Source organism: Dermacentor andersoni, chromosome 3, assembly GCF_023375885.2.
Source record: "Dermacentor andersoni chromosome 3, qqDerAnde1_hic_scaffold, whole genome shotgun sequence".
Taxonomy (NCBI): Eukaryota; Metazoa; Arthropoda; class Arachnida; order Ixodida; family Ixodidae; genus Dermacentor; species Dermacentor andersoni.
Genome location: NC_092816.1, coordinates 230,412,371 through 230,431,642, shown reverse-complemented (window position 1 = coordinate 230,431,642; position 19,272 = coordinate 230,412,371). Strand labels below are relative to the sequence as shown.

At 46.6% G+C, this 19,272-nt stretch overlaps 1 protein-coding gene across 3 annotated transcripts in view; it reads right to left on the bottom strand.

Moving 5' to 3' along the window:
- The window catches only part of LOC126536524 (glutaryl-CoA dehydrogenase, mitochondrial), a 96,903-nt gene that overhangs the window by 12,852 nt on the left and 64,779 nt on the right, over positions 1–19,272 (bottom strand). For all 3 annotated transcript variants that reach the window (XM_055072754.2, XM_050183530.3, XM_055072747.2), the window contains one exon: positions 6,135–6,238. In XM_055072754.2, coding sequence (XP_054928729.1) covers positions 6,135–6,238 — 104 coding nt within the window. The remainder of the gene's footprint in view (positions 1–6,134; positions 6,239–19,272) is intronic.

Below are 19,272 nucleotides of genomic sequence, written 5' to 3'. Positions count from 1 at the left end.
CAACTATTTCAGGTTTTCCATTACTTCCTCAGTGAAGATTCCCTCACTAAAAGACATCAGAACTTAGGAACTAATTTTTCTCAAAATGTCAAATAAGATGGACAATCTAGAAGAGACAAAACTTATGGGCTGGGTAGGAGTTTGCAGCTTACACAAGCAGTAGGAAAAATCTCAACTTTTTGCTACGCCTTGCACTTCAGCATACCTACTTAAAGAGTGACTGTCATGGCAACCTCGAGTCAAGTATAACGCGCCAAGAAACTCACTCTTTGATTTCGCACCTAAATGTGTATCACATACATCACTTTCCTTCCCATGCACTGCTTAGTACCCGCATCAACCGTGCCCATTCAACTTCATGAATATCTTGTCTGCACCCCTTTATCCCCATATAAACACCTTGGGAAAGCCCTGACCCCGTGTTCATTGCTTTGTCCACATTTTGTGATCGTCTTTGTGTAACAAAGCAGGAGTGCAAGTTGGATGACTTGCTATTCAACACCGATCCAAGTGCCGCAACAAGTAAATGCATCCAAATGCAGCACACTTGCAGAGTTATCAAAATGGTGGCTGACCGGTTCTCTACCTCATAGTTACCTGACACAGTAACATTTCCAATGGCCATTCGTTTCATGGTTTTTTGCGGCAAGACGAGGAAAAAGATGTTCCAAGGTAGCATGCAACCTGTAATGCACATCTCTGGTAGTACCGCACTTTCCAACAATGTAACCAGCGATTTATTTCGAGAGGAGTCCTCGGCAACCGCAAGTACCCTGAATTGCCAACAAAGGAACAGCAACCGATTGGTTGATCAGCACTACTACAACAGGGAAGCCTGTAAATTCAAGTCGCTCCTATGAGAGCACCGCCAACATTGACAATATTGACAAGCACTGTTTTAACTATCGCATTCTTTGCATCTTTTTATGTCCCTGTGTTGCAGTGTTATATTTTTATGACCTTTGTTTTTATCTACTTTGTATACGCTCCCCCCTTATGTGATACCCCGACAGGGGCCTTTAACCCTTTCGCTGTCACGGACGTACCGGTACGTCATCGCACTTCCCCCCCACGGTGTCACTGACGTACCGGTACGTTCTCTATCGTGCGTTCAAAATTTCGCGCCTGAGCGCAAAGCTGGCGCTCCTGAATTGGCCGCGCCATCTGTTGACTCTTTCTACAAGTTCGTATATTCTCCCCGACCTGTGTATTGAAGAGTATGGTGCGACTGTCACTCCCCACTTTCTCTTTGCTGAGTGGCGCGGTGGCTCCGCGTTCGCTGGATCATGCATCGCGCGCGTGTGGTTATGGGTTCAAGGGTTGTTCTGCCATCTCCGCTGGTTTGAAGGTTTTTATTTTGCTTCTGTTGGTGTGTCTGCTACGCCGCGTCAAGTTCAGGCGCACGTGCCGTTGCCTCTCCGAAAAGAGTGACTCGATTGCTGCTTTCGCTCTCTCGCCGAACCCTCGCTTCTGACTTGCAGCAGTAAACGTAAAGCCCTTCGACCTTTGTTTAGCCTTTTTCCATCTCCCTCTGTCTTCTTGATCACGCAACGTCCCATTTCTCTCCGTTGTGCGGGCGACTGAAAGCGCATCCTCCCAGCGCGCGGTTACTTTCGGATGGCTGAGCGCGCGGGACCTTCGTCTGTTCATTGGTGCGGTGGCTCAATCCCGATTTAGAATACGAGCCGAGCTCGGATTCGGACTCGGACAGAGTCGCATGCGAGGAAGAGGGTTCCGCATCGTCAGATTCGGATGTTGAACGGATTTTATAGTCAGACTGTGATGATGATGATGTTTACTAACAACAGCTGCAGAACACTGATATGTGCATATAGCATTGACTACGTTATTTGTATACCAATCATAATCAAAAATAAATTGCTATGTTCGTTCCCTGAAACCAAGCCGACACTGGCGTGCGTCACGGCCAGAAAGGCCCGACAGCGAAAGGGTTAAGGGACAAAAATGATGATGATGATTATGAACACACCTGTGGCCTCTTGGGCCCCAGTTCATAGAGTGGCTGCCGCTGCACTGCATGATAGCCGCAGATGGCCTTTCACCCTAGCTTTGAAAGTCTGGCCCTGATGCTAGCCAAATTCAGCAGACTTTGCTACATTAAGGAGAGAGAGGAGGAGGATGGAGAGGGGATGAGAGAGACAGGGTGATGGAGAGAGGAGTGTGAAGCAGCGGGGGTGACGGAATGAAAAGGGGGACAGAGAGAGGGATCAGCACCGTGTCTCGTTTTTTTTTTTTTTTTTTTTTTTCATCTTCAACCCTTGCTCTGCCCCCAACCTTGACAAACCAGCTTGCCCCCTTCTCTGCTCTTCAAGAGAGGGGTGAAGGAAAGAGAATGGTGAGAGGGAGTGGAGTGAAAGAAGTGAAGGAGGTATTGGAATACGCAGATAGAAAAAAAAAGAGCAAAAACAAACAAACAAAATTCAATTCAATAAATCAGTAGATGAAGGGAGTTACATGCTTATTGCACAACCACACATACCAGCACAGCGCCTCGCTTTTAGCTGTTTTCCAGATGCCGGCAAATGGCACTTTCCGCGTGCAAGAGCATAAACTCTATCCCTACAATGACTGACAAAGCTTTCCGTTCGGTGAAAGAAATGGGTACAAGTTTCTGCCATTGCGGCTACCTCCATGGCAAGCCGGAAGCGCGTCGCTGTCGCTGATGACACAAACATTATCTACAGTTTGTTTTTCATACAAGACAGCAGTAAGTAAATAAACCAATGTCCTAATTTTATCTTTTGTGACAAGCAACAACCACTGTCGAACACGCGGCGTGAATGAGAGCTGCCGTACGATGCAAGTTGAAGCCTGTGTCCAGCTGCAGTGCACTGCGAAGCTCGTGATGCTCACATTGCAAGTCACGTCCAGTGCACTGCACGTGACACGCGATGTGAGCACCACGAGCTTCGCACTACGTCTGTTGTGTCATAGCCTTTTTCCTTTTTTTCTTGCAAATTGATGTGATAAGTAATAAAGTATCAGGGTGTCTACCAAGATGACATTTTCAAATTTCCTGAGTTTTCCAGGTTTTCCCTGAGTGCCTTTGCAAAATTCCCTGAGTAACGCAGAACTATGTTTTATGTCAAGAGGGAGTGAAACCACGTTGCCTGATACTGTCACTCTCTAGTAAGCACATGAAAAAAAAAACCGACTTAATTCAGTTTCAATACTAAGGAGTAGTGTTTACGTTATTCAAAAGAGAACAGAAAGGAGGGATTAGTAGAATGCACAGCAAATAAAATGTCTTTGAAAAAAAATTGCAAATCAAGTCGAACATCCTCAAATACGAATAAAAAATAGATGCATGCAGAAGCAAATATTTTCGAATATGAGCTATTTCTATCAACCGATAGCAAGCTCAGTGGCATGAGGTCCGAACTTTGTCACAATTGAGATTCTCTCTCAACAGCTCATAGATATAAGGTCAACCTCATCTGTCCTGACATACTCTCAGCCCGCGCATGACGTCTGAGTGTTCCGTTTCACTGCTATAAAGAGTTTATTTTGGTTTGGATGAGGGGCACGTTCATCTAAATATCAGCGAACACTTCTTCTTTTTTCTTTTTTTGAGCTCAAGCTCCTTCAAAACGGTGGCAGCACGCTTCCTTTCCTGTTCATTCCTCAATGTCTAGGTTCTTTCTGTTCTTGTTCTCCTTCCGCCACTCGTTCGCCCCACGGAACATTTGAAGCATCTTCTTGGTCAGTTGCACAGTCCACGTCCGATTTTTCGAACTCCTTAGGGGCCGCGAAAATGTTCGAAAAATCGGCCAGTTGGAAAAAATAAATGCATGTTATTTACTGCTCTTAAGGGCCTGAACTGCCACAGGCACATTCGAAAACGCTCTGAAGGCCTGTCGGTACACTTATTAGGCACATCGATGCTCGTACAGCAACAAGAGATACCGGATGCATGCATGTATAATTAAGGAATACATACTGTGTCCCGTGGCAATAGCCCCTTCCCACTCTTGTTATGCTTCACTGCAATACTTTTGCGTATGCTACAGCAAGTAACATTTCTGTAAAGAGACGAAGCTGACTTTAGGGAACCAGCATTATGCAACGCACCGTGCTTTCCAAGCTTCTAAGCCAATCGCAAGGACCACAAAGGCGCAGTCGGTGCCATTGCTGACAGCAGCGAATTTTTCCAATGAAAAACACGACACACAACGACAAGAAGCTTGATAGTGAACGTCGAAGCAGCTAGGTCTAGCGTTGCCGCAGTGGTGTGTTACGGCTGCCAGCGGATCTGCGTGCGAGAGCGCCGGTTCGAGTTGGCAAGGTAATCAAAACGGCAGCGGTGGTGGCTTTGATTAATGCCGTTTCGGACCTGCGGTCACGGCAAAAAGTCCAGAAAATCGGACGGCAAAGGGTTCTTGCATCCGAAATTTCAGACGTTCTGATACATTGACTCTATCGGGTGGTGGTGCCGTGAAGCCGTCCAAATTATCGGGCATCCTGAAAGTTAGTCGTTGACTGTACACTGGAAACTCCTCCAGCCGAGGACAGGGCGTCAAAGACGACTCATTACGATCGCTGTCTGTTACTCGATCCAGCATTACCGCGACTTTCGACCCTTTCAACAATATTACCGCTAATTTTCTCTGATAGAGGCACAATTTCCCTAAGTTTTCCCCGACTTTTTCCAGACTACTCAATATCCCTGAGAATTCCCAGTTTTCCCAGTTGGTAGACACCCTGAGTATTCTCAAAAGGATGAATTTTGTGATTGTCAGTGGTTATTTATGAAGCACAGAAAGCTACAGCTTTGAAGCAAGCAGGTGAGGACTAGCGGCACTGTTGACACTGAGCCGACTGCCATGGGCAGCAGTGGTGAGCAACTTGCATGGTCATCCCGAACACTTTTCGTTGGTGGTGTGTCATCCAGTGTGCTGCTGCGGCAAGCTTGCCGTTAATATTTTTGTGTGTGCAGTGCAGCACCACATGCACGCATTGCCGCAGCAAAGTATGCCGTATATGCACCATCTAGACAAAGCTTGCATAGCATAAAATTTTGTTCATTTAGGTAATAGCCCGTTTAGACTCGTCTGTTAAAATCTGAAGTTGTTGCATAATACAGTCAATTTCTGTTAATTCAACCCTGACAAGACCGGCGAAATCAACTGGATTATTTGGCGGGTCGAATTAATCAAGATGCATAAGAACTGCGATAAACACGCCAATTCATTTGGCAGTATTTGATGGCCCCGAATCAAATGTGCACCCACTTCCTATGTGTCCACAGTAAAAAATAAAACTAACGTAGAAAAGACAGTAAAGCTCCTAAACAATGCAGAAATCCAATGCGCACTCGATTTTTTAGCAAGAAAAATGAGCAAGGGTCCAATATGTGTTGCACAATAATGGCCAGTTTTCTAGTCAGCTTCCCTGCAGTACATTCGTGTTATGCGGCAAAGCACACAAACTCCAAAATGGCGCTTTTGGTTTTGTGTTCGACTGCATCGCACAAACAATTTTCGGCCCAATTTCCTCGTAAAAGAAAATAAAAAGCATGAATCGGGTAAATACGTAATTAGACATTGTGAGCTCTGGCTATTGCTTGAAAGAAAATCTTCCTAGGGCATGCCAAAAATAGGTGTTTTCGACGGGGGACGCCGTGTGTTTGACGCATTCAGTGTCCTCTAAGCTCCGTTGAGACAGGCGTTGACACTAAAGGGGCTGCTATTGGGGTCACCATGGGAGTCAGGCGCATGAATGCTGACTGGTCAAGTTTTAATTATTCAGTGAAGGCCAATTGCAGGATCAAAATAAAGAAGCCTTGGGCCTATAGCTTGGGAAAGCTTGGGCCAGCGCTGTTCCATCGGCGCTGACCATGACCTTCAGTCGGGATCGAATTAACAGGGGTCTACTGTATAGGTAGACCAAACTAAGTGCGAATAATCGTGTGTTGTATGCGGATACATTGTAAGAGGCATGGATTACACTGACCCGAAGTAAGTTGGCAGCTGCCTGACTGAGAATGCACAGTGGTGCACGCACCTCCCCAGTTGGCCATTATTAACGAGAATCACCGTTCGGTGAGCATCAGCTGCGTAACAATACAAGTAATAGCCAGGTCGACATAGAGCTGTGCTGAAGACAAGACTCACCGGTCAAGAGTGTACTGTCGTGCTGTCTCAAGGCAGAACTCGGCTGCACCCAGGGCCCCCCAGGAGATGCCATATCGGGCGCTCGTCAGGCACTGGAATGTAGACTGCACACACACAATCCTCTGTTTGATACACACAGTACATGACACATGCACACCAGACCTGTTTGCCACTATCTCTGTGCACACAAATTCCCTAGCTCAGTAACGGTGGACTCTTCCGTGTGAAATGGCTTGGCTAAGAAGTTGCTATAAATGCACCTAAAGCAGAGCACTTGTATGCTGTCAGCACTGTCCCCTTCTTTGCGATCTGAAAGCTGCTGTTTGCTTGTGTACAGCAAAAAATGCTCATATCTGAAACATGTCTGGAACGCCAATGTTCCCTCACAGCACTGTGTTGCATCAACAGCCACAAATTCACAGCACCGTGACATTAGTGCAGTAGAAATGGTGTTTCAACCATATTGCAGCATCATTTATTATAAAAGTGAGTGTTAGTGTGTTCAACCTACCTGACCATTATTTCCGAGATGCCACGGAGCAGCAATTTCTTGTCTATGCATGCATCATCCATAAATGCGGCAATTTGGCAATGCGTTGCTGGCACCACCAGACAAGTTGTGAGCAAAAAAAAAAAAACCTGAGGATCCCACGTGTTGTGAAACTCAAGTTAAGAGCAGCTTTCCTTGTTGTTTACGAGGAGCACTATTCTTATTCAGCAGCCGTTTGCTAAACCGCACTACTAAGTTGAACACATTTTCACGAGGAAATGCCCCACTAAACGTAAGCCTGTGGTACTCGAACATTGCAGAGTCTATCGTGCATACTACACTGCAAACTGAACTCATCCTGTGCAAATTCATTGTCAGACTACTTGTTTGTAGACCACTGACATGGTGCAGTTACACTGCTGTCTCATCGCTGTTTGGTGGTGAGGAATCGGTGAGCCATTGCCCTTTCGGTTGGCTCAGGCAAAAAGCTGGCTTGCCACAGAGATACACTTTTGGCAGTCTCAAACCTACATGTTGTGGGGTTCTCCTCCGTGCTCTTGGTACAAAGGAATGACCACACAGTAGTGCAAACAATCACAAGGGCATTTATTGCACCTTTCATAGATCAATGCCAGCTAGCCGAGTGGCTATCCACAAAACATGCCGATGGGCGCGCGACAAATCTAGAAGTCCGACTCACCGCGACCGGATAGCGAGCGAATATGTTCGCCCCATGCTGGATCCCAACGCCTGGTCGTTCGCGCGTACGGTCACGCGAACGGTGGCGCGTTCGAAGGCGGCCACGCGAGACGGTCTCCCAGAAGCATGGATCTGCGCACGCGTGGCACGGCACGTCTGCACTGCTTGCTGTCCCGAACCCAAGAGGAAGCACCTTGTCTTTCGGCGCCCAAGTAACCCCGCCTGTCAGCGGCGTTAGCAGCGCAACACTCGCGCCATCTCTCGTACTGCGCCTCAACCACTCCGACCGCCGTGGGCGCCAGGCCACGCAAGCCGTGCGGGAAAACAACATATCAGGGGACGCGTGAGAGTCGTGCATCCCCACAATGTATGCCCCATATGGTGTTGATATTAACTCAAATAATGAATAAGTACAGTGGAGCCAACTTCACCAATCAATGTGGCATTTCGGAATAAAAATTACCTAACTAGATTCATTCACATTTGATAGAATTGCTTTCCCTGCACATGGATAAAACCGCGTTTACAATGTTGATTTGCAAGAGGCTACTGCACGTTTCCTGTGCTTATGGAGATAATGGAGGATTGATAACACTGGCTCCTATGGCACTCCACTGACCTCCTGGATGGTGATAACAGCGCACTGTACATTTTGGTTTGTTTTACAAATGAGGGTAGCATCAGTGGAACAAGGCTGTCATTTTTCTGCATCTTTGCCACAGGCTTGGCACAATTTTTCACAAAAATGCCATTTCGGTGCAGGTTGGCACTTGCAGAAGATTCCTTTGGTGTAATTTGGTACAATGAACGACTTTAGAAAAGTTGGCGCCATCTGTGATGCCAAGGGCGTTATGGGAGCTCTGAGTGCCGGTTTCGGTTTTGAAGGCAGTGCTGTGTAGCTAGGTGTCGTGTGCTCTGATTGGTTGCTGTGGGTGAAGCGGCTTCGGGCACACAGGCGTGGGCCATCCCAAGTATGCAGTGCTGGCGCTTCGATGCGCATGAAATGTCTTGCGCCCTCTGTGCATGCTTGCCCTATGCATGGAAACGTGTAAGGTCTAATGATGATGAAGAAATTGCGGCCACTGACCAAGTCAAGGTGAAAAAACACACAGAGACATAGCTGCCTTCAAGTGCCACATGTCCTTCAACCAGACGTGCAATGTGGAAGGCCTTGTCCCAAAAAGTCTGCGCTTGAAGACACCGGTTGCATCAGCGTGGGGCCACAAGATAATTCGACAAGCCGAGAGGAAATTATTGGCAGCAAGGGTTCAAGAATGCTGACAGAAAATCAAGGATTTGGAAACAGCAATGTTCTTCACAAAGCGCCAGCTAGAACACGCCATTCTTCAGGACTTCCCGGACGTACAGCTTCATGCAAATTTCATGGCGACATTAAGAGACCGCCAGTGCAGGAAGTCGCAAAAAAGTAAGCTTGACGCTCTTAGGCCAAAGGAACCCACGCAAACCAAGGAAGTCATCCTCAACTTATCCTCCTACAAGCCTACTGAATCTGAAGCTGCTCTTCTGCGCAAGGGCTTGAACTTCAACACTGGCGCCTCACCCAACCCAGCTAGAGTAATCTGCGCCGTGGAACGCGCCGTCACTCAACTTCCTTCCGAAGTAAGAGAAGAAGCTCGCACCCGCGCCATTGGTGTTCTGTCAAAGTGGCGGACGCGCAACCCTCAAGCACGATTTTCACCTGCCGAGAAACAAGCCGTCGAGGGCCTCCGGAACAATGACTCCATTGCCATCCTTCCTGCAGATAAGGGAAATGCCATCGTGTTGCTCGACAGAAGTGACTACAATGAGAAAATGAAGGATTTGCTATCAGACGAGGATACGTACGTCGCGATCCAGAAAGACCCCACGGTCAACCTGCAAACAAGACTGCAGAAGCTCCTCTCCAAGGTTTTTAAATTTGTTCCACCGCAGCAAAAGCATCTCTACCATCGCCTCTTGTGTACTAACGGGTCTGCACCTGCAATATACGGACTACCGAAAGTTCACAAGCCAGGCGTTCCACTACGGCCCATTGTAGACTTTACAAGGTCACCGCTGCACCGGTTATCAGGTTACCTACACCAAGTGCTGGGCCCGCTCACCGGCAAGACAGCGACGCACATTTCAAATTCTTCAGCCTTCGTGGAGAAAGTGCACGACATCTCCCTGGATGAAGACGACATTATGGTGTCATTTGACGTGAAGTCGCTCTTCACTTCAGGGCCTGTTGACCTGGCCGTAGCTACGTGCAGAGATGTCCTGCTGGCGGACGACACGCTCGCTGAGCGCACCCCTTTAGAAGTACAGGACATTTGCGAGCTTTTAGACTTCTATTTGAGCAACGCCTACTTCACTTACAACAAACAGTTTTACAGGCAGATCAACGGAACTGCCATGGGTGCTTCCATTTCCGTTACTACCGCCAACTTGGTCATGGAAGTCATTGAACAGAAGGCCCTCACTGACTTCGCTCCTGTGCCGAAGGTTTTCGTCCGCTACGTAGACGACTGTTTTTGCATTGTGCGAAAGCCGGACGCTTCACGCCTCCTACGTCTTCTCAACTCAGCAGACGCAGCCATACAATTTACCGCAGAATACGAGTGTGACAACAGCCTCCCCTTCCTTGACGTCCTTGTGCGGCGAAGTGGAACGAGGCTCTCATTTGCCGTGCACAGGAAGGCGACTCATACCGGCCAGTCAGTTCATGTCACCCGGCTTGCCACAAGCAATCCGTTGTCTCATCTCTTGTGACGCGGGCCACACGCATCTGCTCAAGTGACCACGAAACGCAGAACGAACTGAAAAAAATTCGTCACGAATTATCCAGGAACGGGTACCCCAAGAAGTTTATTGGCAAAATGGAAGCCCGCGTCCTCCATCCAAAGCCGTCTCAAGGCAAGTCGCTCATGAAACGCGCTGGCGTCCCATATGTTCCTGGCGTCAGCGAAGCTCTTAGCCGCGTATTCTCAACATACGATCTCAGAATAGCCCACATGCCATCCAACAAGCTGAGAAATCAGCTTGTTAACGTAAAGGATCGGCTTGAAAGCAAGAATTATCCCGGTATCATATACAAGGTACCATGCGCAGACTGCAGCTGCAGCTACATCGGTGAAACCGGCAAATTCACGAGAAGATTAAAAGAGCACCAAAGGGACGTGTCCAACAAGAAAAAAGTCTCGAACACCCTTGCCGAACACGCCGATAATCGCAGTCACCACATCGATTGGGAAAATGCTGATAATAGCTAAGGAAAAGAATTCGATGACGTGACTCTTGTTAGAATCTTTATTTATTCAAACTACTGACAACACTATCAACAGGACTGATGGAAATCTTCCTGCCAACTACACCCGTTCCCTACGTCACATTCTGCCATAAAAACGACTCGCTGCTCTTGCCCGCCTTTAGCGTGATCAAGGAACCCGTACGGGTCCCGAAACGTCTCTGTGTGTTTTTTCACCTTGACTTGGTCAGTGGCCGCAATTTCTTCATCATCATGTTACCTGACCAGACGAACTTTCGTCGAACTCTTGACTACATAAAGGTCTAACGATATTTTTTTTCACAGGCTCTTCAGCTACACTTGCAGAAAAAGAAAATTAAATTATGGGGTTTTACGTGCCAAAACCGCGATCTGATTATGAGGCACGCCGTAGTGGAGGACTCAGGAAATTTGGACCACCTGGGGCTCTTTAACGTGCACCTAAATATAAGTACACGGGTGTTTTCGCATTTAGCCTCCATTTAAATGCGGCCGCCATGGCTGGGATTCGATTCCGTGACCTCGTGCTTAACAGACCAACACCACAGCCACTAAGCGACCATGGCAGGTTACACTTTCCCACGCAACCTACATTCTGTCAGAAACGTCTGAGAAGATATTGTTACGGGGATGTTGCGAGTATAGAAAGACTATATCTACAATACAGTAAAACCTTGTTAAATCGTACCCACTTAAACAGTAGTTTCGTTTTAAAAGTAGTAAAATCAAATCCCCGACTCAGCAGCCATTAAACATAATGTGTTTTGTATCCACATAAACCGTAAAAGCTTATTGCGTACGTATCGGTTAACACGTAGTGTTTCCACTTTTCGTCGCGCAAACACGCCAGTGCGTCATCTCCATCGGGTGGCCCGACAGAACAACAAGCCTCAGAGATCGGAACAATGGCCTCCAAGCGCCCAGTGCGTTCGCGCATGAAGCCACATCAACATAAACATCATCTCGGCGGCATGCGAGACAGGCGTGCGTATATTTGTCGTACAAAAATCCCTCACGTGACCTGATCCTAGGTGCCTAGGGACAGCATTGCTTAGAGATTTTTGAGAAGGCGCGATGCTGGCGCCGAGCGCACCGTGGCGTGTTCGTCCTTGGCGTGATCTTTCTCTGGACCGCGCGTTGTTCAACATTGCTCATGTGATTGTACGTGCGTAGCTTGTGTGTTGGTTGTAGGTTCTGTGTTACTTGGCGGTGCGGCAGTGCGGCGTTGGCCTCGGTGAGCTCTGGTAGTACAGAATCTGCGTTGTGTGACCCGTGCTTTCTTGAGAACCCGGCGGTGGTGACAATTGAAATATTGAAGTGGCCTAGCGCCTCAGCAGCCAAGTTCTGCAAACCGCGATGTGGCGTCGCCGTATCCGACTTTGCTTAACGGACATCGAGGGATGTGCTGCTCGCTGCAAGTCATGTAAATGCAACTGCGTCGACCGCCCACTGTTCAGCGCTGAGTGCGAGTTTGGTGTGCTGTGCTTGAAACGAGTGGTGCAGCTGTGCAGCGGGGGTGGCGAAGGAGCAGAGTGACTTAGGGGATCTGTTTGCGCGTTCACAGACGTGTGCTCCCGTCTTGGTCTCATTAGCGGCTGTCGAAGGATTGTGGTGTACTAGCTCCTTGCCTAGTATGAAGTTTACAACACTAACACACAGCATGTTCACGTTTTTCCGTGCTATATGTCATTTGCATGATGGCAGAGTTGAAAACGAGACATATGTCTGTGTTCTTTGCATTTGTGTGTTGTAAATTACTTTCTATTGTGGAAGCTCTGGGAGTCTTATTACGCAAGGAGTGCGAACGTAAACATAAACACATATGTGTGTCTGAAATTTTGAATTACCCATAATACCCTTTACGACTGATAAGTGGGCTGCACAGCCTGCGTGAATCAGCTACCGTATGTTGCGACGCTCTTCCGTGTGGTAGACTGATGCATGGTGCACGTTTATTTCTGTACTGTTGTAAAAACCATTTGTTTATTCACTCAATACAAATGTACGGCTTCTTCGCCGCAGTAGATTTTAGTTAGTTACGCGGTGAAGCATACTAAAAGTGGGAGGGGGCCACTATCAGCCAGCATAGTATGTCCGCTTAGGCGACCTGAGAGGCGGCGGGTGCGCGAGTGTATAATTAAAGAACTCTTGTTATGTCCAGTGACAGTGGCCCCTTTTCACTTTGTATGTTTCACCGCAGTACATTGCTTAGGCTTCACCGTGAAATATTAGTGTATTGCGAGAAAGATAATCGTAAAAAGCCTAATTATGCAATGTTTCTTTTGTAGCTTGCTACACCGCAATACAGGGGTGTAAATAAGCATCATGCAGTAAAGCATACTAAGAGTGGAAAGGGCACATAGGTTTACACTGTGCTCATTATTGTCAATTGCGACATAATTTTTAAGTGCATCTGTGCTCGTGGTAAGCTTCATTGACAATTCTTTGTACATTACAAATTCATATTGCAGGGAAGCTTACTAAAGCACCTTCGCCATTATGGTATGTGTTATTCACCTTCAATGCAAGAGCGCAATGCGGATTCTTGCCCCTGCTTTTGGCTGGACTGCACATGCTCTTTGAGAATTGATTCATTGTTCATAAGTGCACTGGTACTTTAAACTGGAAGGCTCAAGTTGATATGAAAGCACAATTTTTATTAAGGGGACAAGATGTTGCCGAGATGGTTGGAGCACAGCTTTCTTTTTCTACTAGGCACCTTTTCTACTTGAAGCTTCCATTGCAGTGTTTCGAGCCTCTTTGAACCAGCACGTAGTGTATATAAAAATTGGACACTGACTGGGAACATCACCTAACTTCATGCCTATCTATAGTAAAAAGATGTAGCACGACCAGACAAAATAAAAGAAGGGGGTGGGCTGCAGCAATACTAAGTGTTAAATGGTGCCTTATCCTTTCCCTTGAGTTTTCTGTTTTGAGCTTTTTCTGGATCCTCTGCAGTAACCACGCGAGTGCCGAATTTGAGCTTGTTGGTTTCAAGTCTCATGGTTGTTACTAACAGAACAGTGGGATAAACAAACAAGGGCTTGGAGGCATCCGTTCACCTTGGTTGCCTCATGGTGCTGCTTCATAAGCACCGTGAGCATCCAGGCCAACTAGGAAGGGAGGTTTGTTGCAATTGCTTCTGAACTTTATTGCCACCAAACCAACAGTGCTCTCAATGACAGCTTTTGAACGGTAGAATGCTTGCACCCAGCAAAGCCGTAATAAGGAAGCATTCAGGATGTGCAAAGTGGGCTTTTGAAGCTGGCAGAATTACTGAAGGGGCTTTGCCCATCTGCCCTCTTTATGGATACACAAAGATGATTTCCTCTTTAAGAGGGATTGTTTCAGAGGTCGTTACATGGCAACAGTGTTGGGTATTTAGTAGCTTGTCTTCGCCCACTGTTAATAATCTGTTCCTTCTCCAGTGCCCCTGTGAAGTGCCTACTTTCTGGACACAATGTGCTCTCCATGAATGCATGCATTTTTAGCTTGTAAAGACGTCTATTACCCCTTGCCTCAAGCTGGTCCTTGCTGATGTCACCCAAGAAGGCATTGGGGAGTATGGCAATGTACACATACAAAACACTGTTGATACCAGTGAAACCAAATTAATGGAGCTGCTGTTCTTTTTTTGTCCACTCCATCCTGGTTAGTTACAATGAGCAATGTCCGAACAGAAGGCATATGTAGTTGGTTGTGCATAGCCTGCGCACTAAGACTTGTTGGCATGTTATGACGTTAGCACAGTGTTTATATGTAAAAACCTTATCTTTATCATACTTTGCCTGATGGAGCTAGCAAGTGGGTCAACCAGATGTTCAACAGGCTTCCCACTAGTTTTCCCAGTCTCCTTTACCAGGGTGCTGCTCATAGATATCTGTTTTTTTGACCTTGCACTGCACTTCAACCATGGCCACACCTGCTAAACCTATAGCATGCGATCAAAAAAGTGCTATACATCATGTTGCTCCAAACTTGTGACATGTGCTACAAGGCCTTGAGGAACACCCTCATTTATTTACGCCCTCATCACGAAGCTTCGCATGATAAGTGCGACAATTAACATCTGCTGGTTTTTCAGTGTTATTCCTGTCCAGCTTGCTGAAAGCTATCCCGAGTGTTTCAAAAGCAAACGACTGCTGCTGGACAAGAAGTGCTTAAAACAAGGGTCGCTATAAGCACATATGTCACACGATATGAAGAAGGCCACTGAGTATACAGGTGGTTTACTTCATATCCAACAAGCTTGGTTCTTCCTTTGCTAGTGAGTAAACTCAACTTGCTCCGAATACATGGCCTGTGACAAACTATGTGCCAGATGCTGTGTCCCCTGCAAAGCTGAAGATGTGTATGAGATCCCAACACCCTGTAGCGGCTTCTACACTGGGCACACAGGCTATAAAAACGACAGCCTTTACTAATAACATGAAAACGGGCAGAAATTTGGCTATTCATTGGACCCAACTGCAGGTGCAAGCCACTCTTCCACCAGATGTGTGTTGTTCACAGAAACTGGAGCTATACAAATGCAGATAAAAACAATGATGTTTGAAAGTAGTAGAGTTGAACTATATTCTCCAGAAGCAGTGCTGCCTGCAGCGTTGGTACCTTATAGCCACAATTCATGGCTGCACCACCGTGCAAAGGCACCATACCATTCTTGAATTATTAACTTCTGTTATGTTTATGGTGGCAATATATTGCAATTACATATCATCCACATTGTGTGCAATATGGTTAAATGTCAATTATGATAGCAATTCCTAATCTGAAATGCAACAAAAGAGCAAATATAGGCAACAAATTGTAATTCAAAAAGACAAAGGCAACCAGTGCACAGAATAATAACAGACTTCCTTATATTGAAAAAAAAAAATTGTCGTATGTGTCATGCCACCAGCAGTGGGTAGCAATCTTTCAAGCTTGGGTGACAGAGGCAAAACTTATCAAAATGCTACAATCACGCTGTAAAACGGCCTTGGACACAAAAAACAGACATCATATTGTAAAGAATGAAAGGGCAAGACTCCATCTAAGAACAGTCTATGGCACAGTCTATGGAACACTCTATGACCACATACTTGACATGGTGTAAAAAATGTTGACATGCCCTACCCATAGAGAAAGCAACAAACACAGAAAACACGCCTTAAAATGCAATGTGCAGAGTCTGAAACCAAAAAAACCAACCTGAAAAAGGTTTCGCTAAGTCTTTCAACAATTAAAATTGTCAAACTGTCTCATCACTTCTTAATGAACCTGCACAGCTGAAAAGGAAGGAAGAAAAGCCCAATAGCAGGGCTGCAGAAAATGTCACCGAATGTATATACTTGGCTTACCAACGATACCTGTGGTTTAGTTGTGGTCTGTGTATAAACTAATTGTGTGTAAACTTTCCTTGTTTAGAATGGTTTAGCGGATAGGAAAAAAATGACCATAATAGCACTAGGTGTATGCATAGTCTACGCACAAAAAGCTACTGCTTTCTTTTATTTTTTTTTTCTCTCTACTAGTATTCATGAGTATTTAAGTGCCTTAATAGCACTGCTAACATCCTACTGCAAAACACAAAATTGTGCAAGTTGTGGCATAAGGAAAATTGCAGTTTCACTCGTAATGTGAAACAATGATGCAGTAGCTGGTGAAATATGTGCAGGAAGCTAACTTCCTGCAGTGTTTGTTGAAGTGAACACTTGCCAATGCAAGTCGGTAATCTCCTTAAAGAAGTCAAATAAGTAAGAGTCGTATTTATTTGAGGGAGTTGTGCCTCCCAGTGTTGAAGTGGAAAGACTCGGCTTTTCTTCCACCTCTTTCATACCGGACTTGACCACTGGTCTACACCAAAACAACCCTTTAGGTTCTTACTGCTGAATTCGTTTTGGTTTTCTCAAATCTATATTTGGGCTACCCATTGCAAGGTCTCACGCATAATCAAAGAATGAATCAATGAAATGAATCAATTCTCAAAGAGCATGTGCAGTCCAGCCAAAAGCAGGGGCAAGAATCTGCATTGTGCTCCTGCATTGAAGGTGAATAACACGTACCATAATGGCAAATGTGCTTTAGTAATCTTCCCTGCAATATGAATTTGCAATGTACAAAGAATTGTCAATGAAGCTTACCACAAGCACAGATGCACTTGCAAATTATGTCACAATTGAAAATAATGAGCACAGCGTAAACCTATGTGCCCTTTCCACTCTTAGTATGCTTTACTGCACGATGCTTATTTACACCCCTGTATTGCGGTGTAGCAAGCTACAAAAGAAACGTTGCATAATTAGGCTTTTTACGATCATATTTCTCGCAATACACTAATATTTCGCGGTGAAGCCTAAGCAATGTACTGCGGTGAAGCATACTAACAGTGAAAAGGGGCCGCTGTCACTGGACATAAGAGTTCTTTTATTATACACTCGCGCACCCGCCGCCTCTCAGGTCGCTTAACTGGACATACTATGCTGGCTGATAGCGGCCCCTCCCACTTTTAGTATGCTTCACCGCGTAACTAAAATCTACTGCAGCGAAGAAGCCATACATTTGTATTGAGTGAATAAACAAATGCTTTTTACAACAGTACAGAAATAAACGCGCACCATGCATCAGTCTACCACACGAAAGAGCGTCGCAACATACGGTACCTAATTCACGCAGACCGTGCAGCCCACTTATCAGTCGTAAAGGGTATTATGGGTAATTCAAAATTTCAACACACATATGTGTTTATGTTTACGTTCGCACTCCTTGTGTAATAAGACTCCCAGAACTTCCACAACAGAAAGTAATTTACAACACACAAACGCAAAGAGCTGCAGCAGAACTGATATTTGGGCGAGTTGGTACTAATTCGTAGTAAAATATTTAGTGCACACAATTGACAAGGACAGAGTGAAGCGCTCGTGTGTCCCCCTTCACTCTGTGCTTGTCAATTGTGCGCGCTAAATATTTTACTATGAAACGCAAAGAACACAGACATATGTCTCGTTTTCAACTCGGCCGTCATGCAAATGATGTATAGCGCGGAAAAACGTGAACATGCTGTGTGTTAGCTTCGTAAACTTCATACTAGGCAAGGAGCTAGCACACCACAATCCTGCGACAGCCACTAATGAGACCAAGACGGGAGCACACGTCTGTGAACGCGCAAACAGAGCCCCTAAGCCACTCTGCTCCTCCGCCACCCCCGCTGCATGGCTGCACCACTCGTTTCAAGCACAGCACACCAAACACACATTCAGCGCTGAACAGTGGGCGGTCAACGCAGTTGCATTTACATGACTTGCAGCGAGCAGCACATTCCTCGATGTCCGCTAAGCAAAGTCGGACACGGCGACGCCACATCGCGCTTCGCTGCCAAGGCGCTAGGCCACTTCATTATTTCAATTGTCACCACCGCCGGGTTCTCAAGAAAGCACGGGTCCCACAACACAGATTCTGTACTGCCAGAGCTCACCGAGGCCAAGACCGCAGTGCCGCACCGCCGCTACTCACGGCTTTCCGCCAAGTAACACAGAACCTATAACCAACGCACAAGCAACGCACGTACAATCACATGAGCAATGTTGAACAACGCGCGGTCCAGAGAACGATTACGCCGAGGACAAACACGCCACGGTGTCGCTCGGCGCCAGCATCGCGCCTTCTCAAAAATCCCTAAACGATGCTGTCCCTAGGCACCTAGGATCAGGTCATGTGAGGGATTTTTGTACGACAAATAGACGCACGCGCCAGACAGCGTTGTGGCATCGCGGAAGCGAGGACTCGCGTCATGCCAAAGCTCGGATAAAAAAGACGTAGGATGCTCAGCATAGAAGAAAAATTAGACATTGTTCGTGCTATCGAACGTGACACGAAGTCGGCGTTGGCATGCGACAGGGATCTGCTGTTGACTACGGTGTGTGGCATTTGGAATGCAACGAAATTGCTCGGCAGCGCTGCTGCGACCACAAAGAGATGTCGTCTGCGAGGTTCGACTTTTCACCATCATTGCCTCTGTTGTTGCCGAAGTGTCGGCTAGCAACAGTGATGAGGACGACACAGAAAGCGACAGCACAGGCGACTCAGGCCCGACAGTGGCAGATGCTGCACATTACGTCAGCCTCATGAATGCAATTGTCGCGACGAGAACAGCACCCGCAATGAAAAAGGCGTCCCGTGACTTCTGCAGCGCTACCGTGCACGTGCACGGATTATACGTAACGCCAACAAGGAATCTGCCATGCGAGTGTTTGCCGAGAAGAGGGGGGATGGCTGAAAAGCTGCCTCGCAGCTTCAGTAAGTTTGAGGCCGCTGTCGTCTCTGCTAGGCCACCGTGGCATCAAACGAAAATAAGAATCTTGTCACGTGAAGTGAATAAATACTGCATGTTTTTTCCCCTCTTATCGCACTCTCACCGAGTTCCATTTTCGACAGGTAAGTGGTCGATCTCATGCTATTTCGATTGAACAGTACTACCGTTTAGCACATACTTTTTCCGAGCTCCGGACAACTGCAGTTTAGCGAGGTTTCACTGTATATATGAAGGATGAGTCAGAGTAGTTAAGATGGCTGAGCACCAACACGCAGTAGCCAGCGTCTCCACAATCTTATTCGTCCTCTCCCTTCTTTCATCCTTCCGTAACAGGACCCCCGGGTGGCGAAGCGCCGTCTCGGCGCATGGTAGGCGAATAATTGCGAGC